We start from the raw sequence: 14,629 nt of genomic DNA, 5'->3' as shown, positions 1-14,629 counted from the left end.
CATGTGCAAAAAAGATAATTTCCGTCAGACCTTGGCGACAGCTCTTGAAAGGTTCAGCTTGATCACCAGAGTCTTTCTATAAAAGGGTCGATCCTGTCGGGCTTAGAAAACTTCCCAAATCACCAGTTTTCCAAGACCGGCGTCTTACGTTTATATATCTTGAAAATGCATAGTAAAGAAAAGGCATCAAGTCGCAGCCGGATTTGAATGAATATGGAAAGCGCACCACTGTGGGAAGAGTTCTTGCAAAAAAAACAAAAAGCAGTGCTTTGTTCCCGAGTTTAAACTTCCAGGCAACCGCAGAAAGTCCGCTTATTTAGACTTCTTTTTTTGGCGAAGCCAAGAGTTTGATCCTGGATTTCTAGTTCTTCCCCTTTCCGTTCTTCCTATTACTGAATAGATGAACAACGACCATACTTCGCATGACACCCTTGGGGTCCAAGGTCTTCATTTCCCGTCGCCCAGCTATGGTGGCCAAATCAACTCCAATGGTCCGTCCCCCAACGATGATTCTCTAAACGATAGCGACACCCGAGTTCAGTTTGCCGATCGTTCACCTAGCATCATTCCTACCCCGGTGTATACTGATACATCTTCGATGATAAGCACCCCTTCGGTCTTGCCGTCTCCTGCTATGCCGCTTCGTATAGCTGTCAGTCGCCATGCAGATGCAGAGAGCTCTACAATGACACCAACGAATTTCGGATCAGATACCTTCAGAGCCATGCCCGCAAGGCCGTGGACTGAAAAGACAGCCGCTGAAGATATGTACGGTCCTCGATTTTCTGAGCAGGACGAAGACGTAGAACTGCAACCGCAACGATCGATGGAAACCCGCAACGTGCACCGAGCCGAATTTCACGATCAGTCACACCTGGGCGCACCAAATCAGACGCGTTCCGATGGATTCATGCGTATCAACTCCAATACAGATGCATCCAATGCGCCGCCTTACGTGGCTTCCTCACAGACAGAGCCACTCATGGCCGGTGTGCCGTTACCATATGGACATAAACGAAGGCTACCAATGCGAATACTGCTAGGTCCTTACAAAAGACCGTGGTTCAGTTGGCTTTCCGGTGCGGTTATGCTGATCGTTTTGGTCGTGGAATTAGTGAAAAATTCTTCAATGACAGGTAGTGTCATAGAAACAAGTCCTTTCAATGTGATGATTGGGCCGAGTTTCCAGGTAAAGCTTGGTTAGAGTCAATGAGTAAGTCTGAGCCCGGAACTGATAACCACGTTTTTTTTTTCCCTCCAAGGTCCTTATAAATATGGGAGCGAGGTATACTCCGTGTATGCGACCGTTGCCCGGATATTCCCCAAGCACATCTGTAACTGATTGCTATCGCGACGGCGAAACGTGTACGCTTGAACAACTTTGTGGATTCGGTGGTTTTGGCGGTGGTGAGCCGAATCAATCTCTTCGATTCTTCGCTCCCATCTTTCTCCATGCGGGTGTTATTCATTATCTAATGAATATGCTGACTCATCTCAGGCTGGGGGCCGATCTTGAATGTGCCCTCGGAGCTCCTCGCTATATTCTATTATATCTGGCATCCGGTATATGGGGCTTTGTGCTCAGCGCGATGCTGTCACCTAAAAATACAGGTAAATGGGCAATCTACTTGGTAAAATGCCCCTCAAAAAAAACTAACAAAAGCAATACAATTTACTCATCATGCACAGCATCCATGGGATGTTCCGGTGCTCTGTTTGGGCTGATTGGATACATGTTCATTGATGTAATAGTGAATTGGAGAATTATTCCTAATCCCATGCGTGAGCTTGTCAAGCTTTTGCTGGCTACAATTATCTCTCTCGTGCTTGGTCTATTACCTGGTCTTGATAATTTTGCACACATAGGTAGGTGATCATGCATAATATATCACAGATGTTAAAATTTTCGATGGTATACTGACATTTTATGTCCTTTTTTACTTGATGAAGGTGGCTTCGCAGTTGGTATTGTTATGGGCATGTTGGTTGCACCGATGAGACCATCGGCGTCCAAGCGTGCAAAATGGGTGACATGGGGTTTGCGGGCTTGCGCACTTGTGATTCTGATCATCATGTTTGCGGTCGGCATTAATTCGTTCTACTCGAGTCCAGATCCAAGTCAGGTAATTGGATGAATCCTTTGCAACGATTTATTGATATATTCTGTGATTAACAACTGCCCATCAGATTTGTCCCGGATGCAAATACTTGTCTTGTTTACCTGTCAGCAATTGGTGTGATAACTATTAAGAATGCCTATTTTTCCATGCGTTTGTGCGAGAGAGAGAGCATCATAATAAAAAAATATATATCAACATGGCGTCATGATTTTTGCATAAAAAATGTTTCACTCTAAAAATTTTGTTAAAAGCTTTATTCAGTCGAATTGCTGGCTTCAATAACTTTTCTCCAGATTTTTTTATATTCATCATGGTTAAAGCTGTCGCTGTTTTGCGTGGTGACTCTTCCTCGGTCACTGGTACTGTTACTTTTACTCAATCGTCCCAAACTGATCAAACTACCATCGAGGCCCAGCTTGAGAACATGACACCAGGAAAACATGGTTTCCATATTCACGAATTTGGTGACAACACCAATGGTGCGTAGAAAAATTTACCATTTGTTCCAAACTTCGGCCCATCTTACGTCCTCTTTTTTCTATGCATTAGGATGTACCTCGGCCGGTCCTCATTATAATCCAGACAACGTAAACCACGGGGGTCCCGATGATGAAGTCCGTCACGCTGGTGACTTTGGCAACGTCGTCGCTGGAAAAGATGGTAAAGTGAACTTTAAATTGACCGATAAAAAAGCTACTTTATTCGGTCCGACCTCCATTATCGGCCGTACCATTGTTGTGCACGCCGGTGAGGATGATCTTGGTAAAGGCGGCCAAGAATTATCGCTCACCACAGGCAACTCTGGTGATCGAGTGGCATGCGGTGTTGTTGGACGTAAGTATCGACTTACTTCTTTTTCCATCATATTCAAATTTTGGTTTTACTCACTTCCTTGCGACAGTTGCACAAGTAAAGTAAAGAAGATAACATAAAATGCTTTACTATCAGTTCTATGCAACAAATAAAAATCAATTCTTCTATGCGCATAAAAAACAAAAGCGATAGTTTTTTGTGACAATTGAAAGAGCTGAAAGAAAACAGCCACACACAATGGAGAAAGAGCTGTAAACTGATGGTTTTCTTATTTTGCCCATGATTTTAATTTGTTTTTTGTTTATCGGATGAAAGTAAGGGTATGTAAGATATCGTAACCCAGAAAGTGCTGACGAAAAGAAAGAAAAAAGATAAGCAGAAGAAAAGCAAAGGAGGGAATTTAACTGTACAATCAAAGACTACTGCTTTATGAAGAAGAGGAGGAGACGGGCTGCTCATTAAAGTTATGCAAGATACGACCTTCCAAGAAGTTGTCTTCGCGTACTGCTTGTACCCATCGTCGACCAAACTTCGCACAGACTCGGTATAGAAGAAGGAAAGCAACAGCAGCCGATGAAGCAGGATACACTGTTTGCAGCATATTCACTTGAGACGCAATATCTTGTTGATGTCCTACAGAGAAAACGTGTCAATAACGTCAAATTTCTTTTTGTGGTTGTTTGAGAATGTAAGCGTACCTAGAAGCTTCACAGAGAGCACCATGATAGCCAAGGGGACGGTGATGGCTAATACGCAGAGCGTTACCATTGGCCGCACGAGCTTGGTAATAAGCAATTTGATTTGTAATGCATCAAGTCCGTTCTGGAATAGCTATGCAATTGTATTAGTCTACAGAATTTTACGTTTAGCAATGTAATTACCTCGTCAAGCGTGGTTTGCCATCCATTTGCAGGCAACACGCGGATAAAGCCATGGATAAGACTCATGAATGCGAAACCTCTGGACCACATTGGGAAAAGTTCGATACCAGGCGGTTGACCATACAAATCGCGGAAAGGAATGATAACATAGAGCTCAAATACTAAGCCCAACATCATAGGCATACACACGCCAAATACGGTCGTCATAAAGAGCACACGAAGAAGCTGGAGAATTCGCAAAGAAGGTAAATACCATAATAAGCAGGATATTACTTTAAGATGTTTCACTTACCCATCGTGAGCTCTCATAAGAGGACCGGGCCAGTAACGTTAGGAAATTGTTAAAGCTTGCTTGGTTTGACAAGGATCGCACCATTTTGACCATTTTACTCAAAATGAGACCGACGAGAATCATCAGGTTGCCACCGACAAAGTAAGAGTAAATGTCGTGGGGCGGGTTGGTGAGAGATAAGGTTCGTTCAAACAAGACGCGACCAAGCCAAATAGGAAGCAAGCTGATACAGCACAGGAAAACGCTCCATGAGAACCACATGGTGAGTACAAAAATCACCACGCGCGTCTTGAAATAGGGGGGAAGATACACAATACAGGTATTGGCTTCTTCTCCACCGGGAGCATTGGCGGCTGGATGACCCAGACGACGTTCAACAGAATCCAAAGGTCGCAAAGTAATAGGGTCTACGGGAACGAGCATACGGCGACCGGGAGTGAATTTGACACTATCGTGTTTTGGAGCACGCGCTAATACACCGTTTCGGACGAATACAGTATCGTTGGACACAGTGACTCGCTGCTGCTCGTCTGCCGGATATTCAGGATTGTCGCGTCGAAGCCATGCCAACCACGTCTTGTAGTGAACATTGCCTTCTTCTTCCACATGACGACCGCCAAACAGGAAGGATGTGAGACGAAGACCACTAGCCAATAAAGTGATCCATTGCACAATCATATCTTTTACTGCTTTCTTTGGCTGGAAATATTTGACCATTGCAGGGATAGCCACATGAACCAGCAAAAGGTCGAAAGGCACAACGGAAAACGGTTGGCTACACAGAGTAACAAACAGCAGGTCAATCCGTAAGCCATCCATCGGTTCCGCTTCCATTCCAATCCACTTACGAGATATTGAGCCTTAAAGGCAGCAAATCAGTAGTCATATTGTGAATAACACGCACAACGCCGCCCACGCCGACCATGATGACCATGCCATAGAGGATGCCGCTGGCACCAATTTTACGCAGCTGGGTAAAGACGGGACGCTCGACTATTTCCTTGATCGGATGAAACTGGGGGTCATTGGGATCTCGAATAAACCAAATAACACCGGGTCGGACAATTTGACGGAATACTGTCACTACAATGGCAAACATAAACATGAAGCCTGTGCCAATGAACCAATGAAGAAAAAGAGATGACAGCGGGTAGTTTTTGGTAAAATCGAGTCGTCCTTCCAAAGTAGCATTGTTAAATAAAGGCAACGTCGAGATATCCAACAAGATGCCGCACCCAATGGGGAAAAGTGATAATTCGATAGCAATAAACATGCCCACTTTCATCATGATGCCGTGCTGTCGAATAACTTCCTGAGCTGTGCGTCCGATGCGAGCATAGGCTTGTCTCGCGCGTGATAAGTACAAAGATCCCACCATGATCACTATAACATAGCCGACAAGAATGCAGATGGATCTATCCAAAGCCGTGTGTCCGAACGCTACTGATTGGTATTTCAACATGGCCGTTTCCAAGGATGGTTTGTAAAGTTCTTTCCATTCAATCCATCGGTGCGTCACATTCTGCCACATTGTATCGAGAATAGTTGCTGGCTCGGAGGATACTGACATGGACAAAGGTTTTGGCAATGAACCCATTTTTGCACCAGTAAAGACATTCCATGAAATATGGGACAGATGCTCGCGAATAACAGATGGAACGTAAGCATCCAGCGACCACTTTTGAATAAAATGCTCAGACCAGCGCGACGCAGATTTGATAGCAGGCCAAACGAAACGACTGGTGATCAAGAGGAGAAAATCAACCAATGGATCGCCAAGAAGGCTGGCAATGTAAAACGGAAAACGAACGATATCCAAAGGAGTGACCTATGGTGACTGTTAGCAAAAAAGTTGATCAAAGTTTTTACACAAGATCCATACCAATAAAAAGGTCACACCAAACATGTAAGGAATCCACACAGCTACTGATAAACAGCAGCTGATCAAGAAGAACATGAGCGACACATTTTGAAAAAGCATAGAGAAACTGCCTCGCATGCCTATAGCTTCTAGCACGCCATCAATTTCATCGCCCAATGCTTCGTCGTCTTCATCCTCATTGCCGTCATCATCGTCTTCATCGTCGGTGCCATCCTCAAATTGCGCTTCTTCCTCGCCTGAAGATTGATCATCAGATGCATCGTCATCAGGATGATCTGCCTCGATGAATTCTGTGTCGTCATGATCGTCCAGTTCAGTCGCATCCTCTGCCATCTGAAAAGAATTCTGGTGATTGTCCATTGTTCCAATATTGCGTGTTCGCAAAGGATATCTGTGCGATGAACTCTCCACTGCCTCTCTGTGAATAGAATGCGATGATTCGGCGTGTGTAAATCGAGTGTGCATATCGGTGCGTTGGGAGTCTGCAATGATGGTCGAATGGGAACGAGATTCATAGGTGGGTCCTGGCGAGCGATGGTTGTCACTTGTATCGTCGTCCTGATCGTCTGATTCCGGCGAGTAATCAGGATCGCTGCCTGCAGTGGTGGAGCCATTGGTCTCCATATCAGAAGTCCACGCATACGATGGAGTGGAGCCTCGATTCTCTTGCTGACGATTGGTATTGTCGCGTGCACGTAATTGTTCCTCATTCAAAGCGTTCGCTCTTAAGATTTGGCGAAATTCTTCCAAGCGTTCCTGATTCAATTGGCGTAAATGAGCATCTACGAGTTGTGGTAGTTCTGCCGGTGCATCCTCATTGGCGTCGAAATCAGCAGGGATGTTTTGCACTATCCATTCACGCAATAGAAACACGCCCACAAATGCAATCACCACAATACACGTTACGATCTGACCCTCGAAACAGTCGGAGATCATCGTTCTGGGAAATGATAGAAATACAATCAGGATCGGCAAATAAAGCATACGGGCTTGCGTAGGGACTTTTACCTAGGATTCAGAGTCTCTTCCCAGCTATGCTTTCGCCATGTGGGAAGGCTCCCTTCGTTGTATATCTTGCTGATGGTTTCAGAGAATCCTTGGAGTTTTCCCAAATTAACGGCGTATACTTCGACGAACCACAATAATAATCGCCACATCCACACCGTGACATATGGTAGCATGACCAGCCATACGATCGAAACAAATGCTGCTCTTGCTGCTGTCCGTAAAACAAATGCAATCTTCTTCCTCATCTGTCCAACAAAAAGTCTGACCGGTAGTACTTTTGGCATATCCGATCGATACACTTTTCCACAGTCGTCAGCGCTTCCATCCTTTTCGCACCAGCAGTAAAAGCAGCTGTAGCTTACCTGAAGTAAATGTATAGGGATGGTTACAGAGTTCGCAATATCTGGAAAAAAATTCGGTTACATGGAATTCAAAGCGAATTTTTCATGCCTTACTAGGCAATAACTTACTTTTTCTTGCTGTGCGATAACCATTCTGTCAAACTAGCATTTCAAAACATAAGTTCAGTGATACATAGTATCAGCGTATAAGAAGCGATAAACAAAAAAAGCAATTTACCAGTCTTGATGAACGTAGCGAATGCTGCCTGAGCATTTGCAGGGATAGAAGAGTGGTTGATTTGGAGTTCCCTCGCAGCGGCATACTCTGCATATTTCTACATATTTTCGGGAAAACAACTATTAACCAGCTATCCGCGGCATTGTTTGCATTTTTTACATGCCTGGTTCATCCTCCATCTTGCTTTCGCTTCTTGGGCCAAAAAGAAAGAAGGGAATAAATCGAGAGGGATTTTTTTTGGACATCCCCCAAAATGGGGTACATCAATTTTGCTAGTCACGCGGTGCCTGGCGTTTTTGGGATTTCACGTTCACCAATGTCAAAAAAAACCACCTGTTGGGGGAAGGGGGGCTCTATCATGACAATAGCCAACGACGATCCATTGCCGACGGCGCACTTATTTCCATTCAGTGTGCAACGCGAAGGTCCAACCAATGCACAGCATTATCTCTCTTTAACGGCTCACGAGGAAGCCGCGCCACAAGATCTACAAACGCACCGCCTTTATTCGAGCGTGGTCATGGGCCGTCAACTGCACGGTTATGAATTGTGCCTGGAAAAACACAACTGTCAGGGTATGGCCATTTCATTTCCAGTATCAAAATGCGCGCTAAATTTCCATATTCATAGGCCATATTTGGCGAGAGGTCGGTGCTGACGATCAGAATCAAGATCACGATGAGGAAGTGGAAGAGGATCAGCAACCACAACTGTGGGAAAAAACAGGTGAACCTATATCCAATTTTGTTTTATGGAAGAAGGATAAGTTTCCAAGTGCAGACGATGCCCGCTCCAAGGCATTGAACGGCTGGGTGGATATAGCGGAAGCGGTTTGTATCTCTTTTTCTATTTCTCTTTTCGGCAGTGGTGGGATTGGCGATTTACTGACCGTTGAAAATTTTTAGATTCATGCACCGATTTCTTTGACTTGAGGTCACCAAAAATTTAACATCAAAATGGGAGAAGAAAATGGAGAAGCACCAGGAGATACCACAAAGTCAAATAGACAAAAAAAAATTGGGAAGTCAATAACAAAAAAGTAACTTATATGGCCAAACGGAGGAAAAATGGGAAAAACAGCAAGTCAGTATGGTAGTATAGCAAGCTGTTGAGCAGCAACGTAGCCTGTATTTTGAGACGGGCCTTTTTTGCCCGGAGAAACCAACCAAAATGAGTAGGGACACAGTATCATCCACGCTGATCAACGTGGAGAGCACGCGTCTGAACCGTGGACGATCGTCGGTCTGATAGACTATTATATCAAATTCTTAAAAGAATAAGAGGGCGATCATGCAAATATCATGCAAGAACTCGGGTGGAATATTTCTCGATTGACTTTGAAAATCTCCATTTTTGCAACGTTCATTAAAAGGTTGCAAACGATATGTCAAAGACTTTAACTTTGTATCTCTGCATGCCATCCAAACAGAGACAACAGAGAATGAAAAGAACATACGCATTATGTAATAGATGTGGGGTTCCTTTATTTTGGATCTTCCTTCTTCCGAACATCATAAGAAAGAGAAAGTATAGGACGTATATGCTATGAAAATAATGCTTGAATTTACGCTGGCGCAGAGAATTTATCAATACGGATATCTAAATATCGGCCACCATATAAATAGCCATTGAATTTATCTACAACCCATTGTTTAAGAACATTTATCGACTCACGACTTGATTAGTTGACAGCTTACCGATGGCGCGCTCACAAGTGACAAAGTTCTCAAAGCGCACAAGCCCAGCCCCTTTGGGTTGACCATTGATTAGTAAGATTTCCGAACGAACAACAGGCCCCACATGGCGGAACAGATCAATAAGATCTTGCCATGTTGTGGAGAAAGGCAACTAATGCGGACCCATTAGTTTCAATAAATGCGTTTACTCTCTCTCAGCAGCTATTCATCACTTACATTATTCACAAAAATCTGATTCGGACCATGACTAGGTAATGCTGCACCAGGTCCTCCCACAACACTGACAGATAATGGGTCAAAATGCGGAGGCGGTGGCATAGGTGGATATAGGGGCCCGTCGTACATTGGCGGATATCGTTCAGCAGCATACACATTGGGTGGCGGCGGGGGTACAGCCGGATATCCCGTATCATTGTCAACAACTATACCGGCTTAAGCAGCATGTCCAACCGTCTACATTGACTACAGAGAAAAATTACCAGTTCTGGGAGGTGGCACGACCTCTCTACTGTCGCGAATATCAGGTCTTGGAACGGGTCGTCGGTTATGAGCATCTCGTTCCTAGTCATTTTTTATCAGCCTCCGTCTGCTGCTTGCATTGATCATCCCAAGCGTCAAAATTACCTCTACCACTTCCAGACGCCGACCTTGCCATTCGTAGTTGTCAAACATGTCGATAGCAGCACGAGCGTCATGCGGGTTGTCAAAAATGACAATACCCGTTCCTTTGGATCTTCGCGACATCGGCTCAGTGTGAATATCCGTATGGATAACACGTCCAGCTCTTCTGAAAAGATCTTTCATATCTTGCCAGCTGGCAGCATAAGGAAGCTAAAAGTTCATATCAGCATTGATCTTTGTTCGCAGTAACGCACAGACTCATATACTCACATTTCCGACAAATAGCCTACAATCATCGGGCACATCGCGAGATTCCCTGGGCGGACCAACGTGATCATGTTCCCTATCCTAAAACCGCAAAACCCTGTGAATTGATAATCACCGTAGTAGCGTAGCCAGCTTCCATTACCTCTCGTAAAAACACAGGTCTTCCCATGAAATCGACTTTATGTAGTTTGCGTATAGCTCTCTGCGCATCCTCAGAATACCGATATTCTACTATGCTATTGGCTGGTCAGATTGATCGACCCATGTGGGTTCTTTTTCTTTTCCTTCTTCGGGGTCGGTCGTACTCACCCGCAGCCTTTTGATTTTCTCGTTCCAGGCAAAGTCAATATATCGGCATGCACTACTGGACCAACTATGGAACGTCCAACGTATGAATACTGGAATATCATATTTATGCTATAATTAGCCAGGGAATTTTAAAAAGACTTACTTTCTCTCATAAAATCCTTCAAGTCGCGCCAAGTGGCGTCAAAGGAGAGATTGCCGACATAAACTCGAGCGTCTTTGTTTTGAGAGAAACCGGGACGACTGTTTCGTCTCGGGGAAACGGAACGTGAGTGATAGCGGCGTAGAGGCGACCGCGATCGTCTGCTGTGTCTAGGTGACGGGGATCGAGAAGGATATCGACTGGCATGACGATCCATACTACGGCGCCGATACGAGCGACTGCTACTTTCTCTTCTGTAGGGCGGCGATCGTGAACCGTGTGAGTGAGAACGTGAGCGGGGTGAACGTGAGCGAGGTGGACGAGGAGAGCGAGGCGACCGAGACCGGGAATGCGATCGGCCACGGTAAGGGGAACGACTGCGCGGAGGACGTTCGGGAGAGGAATACCGTGAGCGATTGACGCCATCATAGCTCCGGAGAGGAGGAGTTCTTGGACAATCCTCATAGGGAGATCGTGAGGGCGAACGAATACGTACAGGCGAAACACTTCGACCGCTCATACTCTTATTGAAGAAAGGGTTTTAATAACAGGGAAGGAAAAAACGTCGTGGACGTTTTGATGGGGACGCTGTGGTGGAAAATGTTTATTTCGGGGATTGAAAAATATAACCGTTAAGCTCACAGTGCAGCAAATTGACTGGAATTGAGAAAACCAAGCGCTCTAAAGTCCGTTTTTTATTCAATGGATGGTTCTTATAACTTTGATTTAGATTTTTGTTCCGATAGAGCACTGTCACGGAGCACACGTCGAAGGATTTTACCAGCCGCACTCTTTGGAATAGCGTCAATAAACACGACGCTTCGGATTCGCTTATAGTGGACTACTTGATCGGCTACAAACTTCTCAAGTTCCTTGCGAGTCGCTTCGGTAGCAGGTACGTCGGGCTTCAGTACCACGTAAGCCCTAGGGATCTCTGTCACCTTCTCCTCGTCATAAATACCAATCACCGCACAGTCCGCAACGATGGGGGATGTTAACTGAACGTTGTATATAGTTGTAAGTCATCTTGCTTTGGCTGCATTTGTTGTCCTAAAATCAACTCACCAAAATCGCCTCAAGTTCTGCCGGCGGCACCTTGAGAGAGAATATTGTTGTCAGCTCGTAATTCAGATTATAACTTTTTTTTTACTATTGTTCATGCGCTTACCTGAAAACCTTTATATTTAATCAGTTCTTTTTTCCTGTCTACAATGGCGAATACACCGCGCTCATCCAGAACGGCAATATCACCCGTGTGGAAGTACCCTTCCGCATCAATGCTTTCGGCCGTAGCTTTTGTATTGTTAAAGTAAGCCTACGATACCGGTTCAATTATTGGATGCTTTTGGAATCCGAATGCATGAAGTGACGCAAGTACCTTCATTATGTTGGGGCCCTTTAGCCACAATTCGCCACGTTCATTAATGCCAACATCTATCAGACAATAATAAAGCCGTGAGTCAACACGCTATCGTGCAAAGGCGCATCGCGCTGCCGCCGACTTTCTGGGTACCTTTTCCATCCTCATCTACGATTCTAGCGGTCATATTTGGCACCAGATGGCCGATAGTTCCTGTGTGACAAGGGGGTGATCAGCCGTGTCAAAGTGAGATGTAGTGGATACTTTTTTTGTTTTACCACTCATAGCTCGATCCGTCAATTCTATCACAGCCACGGGCGAAGTCTCAGTCAATCCATAGCCCTGCTTGATGACAGTTGTAGTTAATCGTTTTTTCGCCTCCTGGATGAGATCTCCGCTGAGCGGAGCAGCGCCGCTGATAATAAGACGCAGGCTCGACAAATCATACTGAAGGACAAGTGGATGTTTCGCCAACAGCAGAATAATTGGCGGAACTAAACAAGCTTTGGTAATTTTGTGTTGCTGAACCGTTTCACAGAATGCTTGAAGATCGAAAGATGGCATCACATAGACGGGGATACCCCAGTACACGGATTGGTGCAGAATTACGGTGAGACCAAACATGTGAAAGAACGGAAGTACGCCGAGAATACGTTCCGTAGCGAAATTGATAAAAGGACGTTCTATCGCATCATATTGAAGCACGTTTGCGATAATATTTCCGTGGCTACAAGGCAGGTCCCAAGTAGTTAGGGCGGCAGATCGCAACAGAAGAGCTTACTACTTACGTAGTCATTACACCTTTGCTTTTGCCTAAGCATAGAAATGCGCAGCTCAGTAATCACATATTCACTACACTTCCATTAATATACCGTTTCTCACCTGTGGTGCCTGAAGAATAGGCCAGGTAAGCAACTGTCTCTCGAGCTTCTTGTAGAGACATGTGCTCAATATCGACAAGTCGATGTCCTAAGAGTTCCGAAGCATAAGGGAGGACCCCCTCGACCGGGACATCGCCAAAGACGTATACGCGATCCTTGGGCAATCCCACACGCTGTGCTGCAGCCAAAGCGCGATCGAGATTGCTGGGGTGTGCGATAAGCACTTTTGATTTCGTATCTTCGAGTTGATGGACTAGTTCATCAACGTTGTAAGCAGGATTGGCGGGCGAAGTGATACCACCTACAACGAACAGTCAAAGAATTAACATATAATTATGCGTTTAACCTTTCGGATAGCCTCTTGGTCACCTGCTGCGATTGTACCCATGAGTGGGATAGAATAATCAATCTACGATCATATCAATAAAGTGTCATCGAAGATTAGCAGAACAAAAAGTCGACGGAATACAGACCTGATTTGGTGAATATAAGAGCAGGATGTCGCCCTTTCGGAAATCACATTTATCTTGCAAGCCTGCAGCAAATCTTAGGACCGAATCTTTTAACTGACCATAGGTGATAGTTTTGTTCGTGGTGGCATCGATTAAAATAGGCTGTGAAGACGATGTCTGATTCTGAGCGAAGAGAAATTCTATAAGGCCAGTATCAGGGATCTGAACATCCGGAAACTTGGAACGAATCGCCATCCTGAGCAAAAGAGAGAGAAGGAAGATAAACAATTGCAGCCTATTTGTCATCCTAAATTTAAGCTTTCCATATGTGGTGTTACCGAATCGGTCGCCGCTTTCCCAATGACAGTGCAGAATCCCACGACGGGCAACTTCGCACAGCAGTTAATTTTCAAAAATTGATGACGCTTTTCACAGTTTTGGGAAGTCGCCTATCGAGGCTGGAAATAAAAAAGTTAAACTACTCCAGATGGGGTGCACCAACTTGACAAAGCACCGTGGAATCTCCAACGAACCTACCAAAATTGTCGTTGTTGGAATTTATGTTGTTCCCAAAAACCATTACGAACATGGATCCACGATAAATTCACTGTTGTTCACATGCCCAAAGCCAGCTGGCTAATGCCATTCTTGTGGGCTGGTAGCATGTTGCGGTTTGTTTTATATTCCATGCATAGTACTTTCTTGCGTATATGTATTTTTTCTGATGCCGTGAGCAGACACTGTCGGTATTTATATGCCTTCACGTGGCTATCTCCGATCCTTAGTTTCCGTTTGATTGTCCCTTTTCTGGATTCCTCATATATGCCACCCAAGATCTTGATTTTGAAAAGGCATAAACTCCATGTTTGCAAGCCAAAAGACGTGGTCTTTTTTCAATTCCAGGCACACCATCTCGTTCAATATTTGAGTGAGCCAGATACTAAATGGGACCGTCGTATGAAATAAATTACAGTGATGATTGCAAGCTGTATTCTGCAGAGGACACGAAGTTCTCTCAGTTTCCTCTAAAGATCCGCTTGCAATCACTGTCTTCTCATTGACCGAAACAGAAATATCTGTCTATCGTTGTTTAATTTGTTGATGACTTCTGTGTAATAAACCACATTGTCCACGTTTCCATGCACTCATCAAGAACATTTCAAGGCACCAGCAACCTTAGCCTGTAAGTAATTGAACATTTTACAGCAAAGGGCAAACCTTTAGGTTCCAATATTTATCAAAGCTCCCGAATGAAGTGTCATTCACATTTGCCACATCGTATAAGAAACTCACGAATGTTTCTCTCATAAATCACTGTTTCGCAGTGA

General features: G+C 44.7%; 7 protein-coding genes across 7 annotated transcripts; 4 read left to right on the top strand and 3 right to left on the bottom strand.

Annotated features, from left to right (window-relative positions):
• Nucleotides 1-982: 982 nt before the first annotated feature.
• BYT42DRAFT_490947 (rhomboid family-domain-containing protein) lies at nucleotides 983-2,250 on the top strand (the record flags this gene model as incomplete). Its single annotated transcript, XM_051564039.1, has 5 exons — nucleotides 983-1,189; nucleotides 1,263-1,611; nucleotides 1,690-1,866; nucleotides 1,951-2,123; nucleotides 2,188-2,250. 5 exons carry the CDS (start codon nucleotides 983-985, stop codon nucleotides 2,248-2,250), a joined length of 969 nt encoding a protein of 322 aa, XP_051425864.1.
• A 180-nt stretch (nucleotides 2,251-2,430) lies between these two features.
• BYT42DRAFT_543424 (superoxide dismutase) lies at nucleotides 2,431-3,038 on the top strand (the record flags this gene model as incomplete). The annotated part of the gene is made up of 3 exons (XM_051565690.1): nucleotides 2,431-2,599; nucleotides 2,670-2,954; nucleotides 3,022-3,038. The coding sequence occupies 3 exons, from the start codon at nucleotides 2,431-2,433 to the stop codon at nucleotides 3,036-3,038; spliced, it is 471 nt and encodes a 156-aa protein (XP_051425863.1).
• A 110-nt stretch (nucleotides 3,039-3,148) lies between these two features.
• BYT42DRAFT_219872 (uncharacterized protein) lies at nucleotides 3,149-8,195 on the bottom strand. Its single transcript, XM_051562579.1, has 11 exons — nucleotides 7,739-8,195; nucleotides 7,576-7,672; nucleotides 7,467-7,499; nucleotides 7,359-7,399; nucleotides 6,997-7,294; nucleotides 5,989-6,928; nucleotides 4,955-5,934; nucleotides 4,107-4,881; nucleotides 3,815-4,039; nucleotides 3,632-3,755; nucleotides 3,149-3,566 (listed from the first exon to the last, which is right to left on the bottom strand). Exons 1-11 carry the CDS (start codon nucleotides 7,818-7,820, stop codon nucleotides 3,361-3,363), a joined length of 3,801 nt encoding a protein of 1,266 aa, XP_051425862.1. The 5' UTR covers nucleotides 7,821-8,195; the 3' UTR covers nucleotides 3,149-3,360.
• Nucleotides 7,934-8,507, top strand: BYT42DRAFT_611130 (ribonuclease H2, subunit C; the record flags this gene model as incomplete). The annotated part of the gene is made up of 3 exons (XM_051571464.1): nucleotides 7,934-8,150; nucleotides 8,206-8,405; nucleotides 8,481-8,507. 3 exons carry the CDS (start codon nucleotides 7,934-7,936, stop codon nucleotides 8,505-8,507), a joined length of 444 nt encoding a protein of 147 aa, XP_051425861.1.
• Nucleotides 8,508-8,961: 454 nt separating this feature from the next.
• Nucleotides 8,962-11,218, bottom strand: BYT42DRAFT_558768 (uncharacterized protein). The gene is made up of 9 exons (XM_051567034.1): nucleotides 10,612-11,218; nucleotides 10,470-10,533; nucleotides 10,303-10,396; nucleotides 10,164-10,241; nucleotides 9,897-10,103; nucleotides 9,752-9,833; nucleotides 9,489-9,694; nucleotides 9,273-9,423; nucleotides 8,962-9,213 (listed from the first exon to the last, which is right to left on the bottom strand). The coding sequence occupies exons 1-9, from the start codon at nucleotides 11,126-11,128 to the stop codon at nucleotides 9,140-9,142; spliced, it is 1,473 nt and encodes a 490-aa protein (XP_051425860.1). The 5' UTR covers nucleotides 11,129-11,218; the 3' UTR covers nucleotides 8,962-9,139.
• A 1-nt stretch (nucleotide 11,219) lies between these two features.
• BYT42DRAFT_558759 (uncharacterized protein) lies at nucleotides 11,220-13,659 on the bottom strand. Its single transcript, XM_051567033.1, has 10 exons — nucleotides 13,323-13,659; nucleotides 13,219-13,258; nucleotides 12,851-13,150; nucleotides 12,757-12,781; nucleotides 12,247-12,695; nucleotides 12,122-12,181; nucleotides 11,987-12,042; nucleotides 11,777-11,923; nucleotides 11,674-11,703; nucleotides 11,220-11,606 (listed from the first exon to the last, which is right to left on the bottom strand). Exons 1-10 carry the CDS (start codon nucleotides 13,605-13,607, stop codon nucleotides 11,322-11,324), a joined length of 1,677 nt encoding a protein of 558 aa, XP_051425859.1. The 5' UTR covers nucleotides 13,608-13,659; the 3' UTR covers nucleotides 11,220-11,321.
• On the top strand, nucleotides 13,652-14,433 carry BYT42DRAFT_558757 (uncharacterized protein; the record flags this gene model as incomplete). The annotated part of the gene is made up of 1 exon (XM_051567032.1): nucleotides 13,652-14,433. A coding segment is annotated over exon 1 (343 nt), but the record flags the coding sequence as incomplete, so codon positions are not given.
• Nucleotides 14,434-14,629: the final 196 nt, after the last annotated feature.

This window comes from Radiomyces spectabilis, assembly GCF_025331425.1.
Source record: "Radiomyces spectabilis strain NRRL 2753 chromosome Unknown BYT42scaffold_3, whole genome shotgun sequence".
Taxonomy (NCBI): domain Eukaryota; kingdom Fungi; phylum Mucoromycota; class Mucoromycetes; order Mucorales; family Radiomycetaceae; genus Radiomyces; species Radiomyces spectabilis.
Note: the sequence above shows the minus strand (reverse complement) of the source record. Positions and strands in the feature narration are given on the sequence as shown.

Coding starts and splice junctions, on each gene's coding strand:
- BYT42DRAFT_558768 (XM_051567034.1), bottom strand. CDS start 11,128: ATGAGCGGTCGAAGTGTTTCGCCTGTACGTATTCGTTCGCCCTCACGA. Junction 10,242..10,302: donor GACCTGTGTTTTTACGAGAG/GTAATGGAAGCT, acceptor TTGCGGTTTTAG/GATAGGGAACATGATCACGT. Junction 10,104..10,163: donor GTAGGCTATTTGTCGGAAAT/GTGAGTATATGA, acceptor ATGAACTTTTAG/CTTCCTTATGCTGCCAGCTG.
- BYT42DRAFT_219872 (XM_051562579.1), bottom strand. CDS start 7,820: ATGTCCAAAAAAAATCCCTCTCGATTTATTCCCTTCTTTCTTTTTGGC. Junction 7,500..7,575: donor CGCTACGTTCATCAAGACTG/GTAAATTGCTTT, acceptor TTGAAATGCTAG/TTTGACAGAATGGTTATCGC. Junction 5,935..5,988: donor TTGGTGTGACCTTTTTATTG/GTATGGATCTTG, acceptor CAGTCACCATAG/GTCACTCCTTTGGATATCGT.
- BYT42DRAFT_558759 (XM_051567033.1), bottom strand. CDS start 13,607: ATGACAAATAGGCTGCAATTGTTTATCTTCCTTCTCTCTCTTTTGCTC. Junction 12,696..12,756: donor AGCAAAGGTGTAATGACTAC/GTAAGTAGTAAG, acceptor CCTGCCTTGTAG/CCACGGAAATATTATCGCAA. Junction 12,043..12,121: donor CGTAGATGAGGATGGAAAAG/GTACCCAGAAAG, acceptor ATTGTCTGATAG/ATGTTGGCATTAATGAACGT.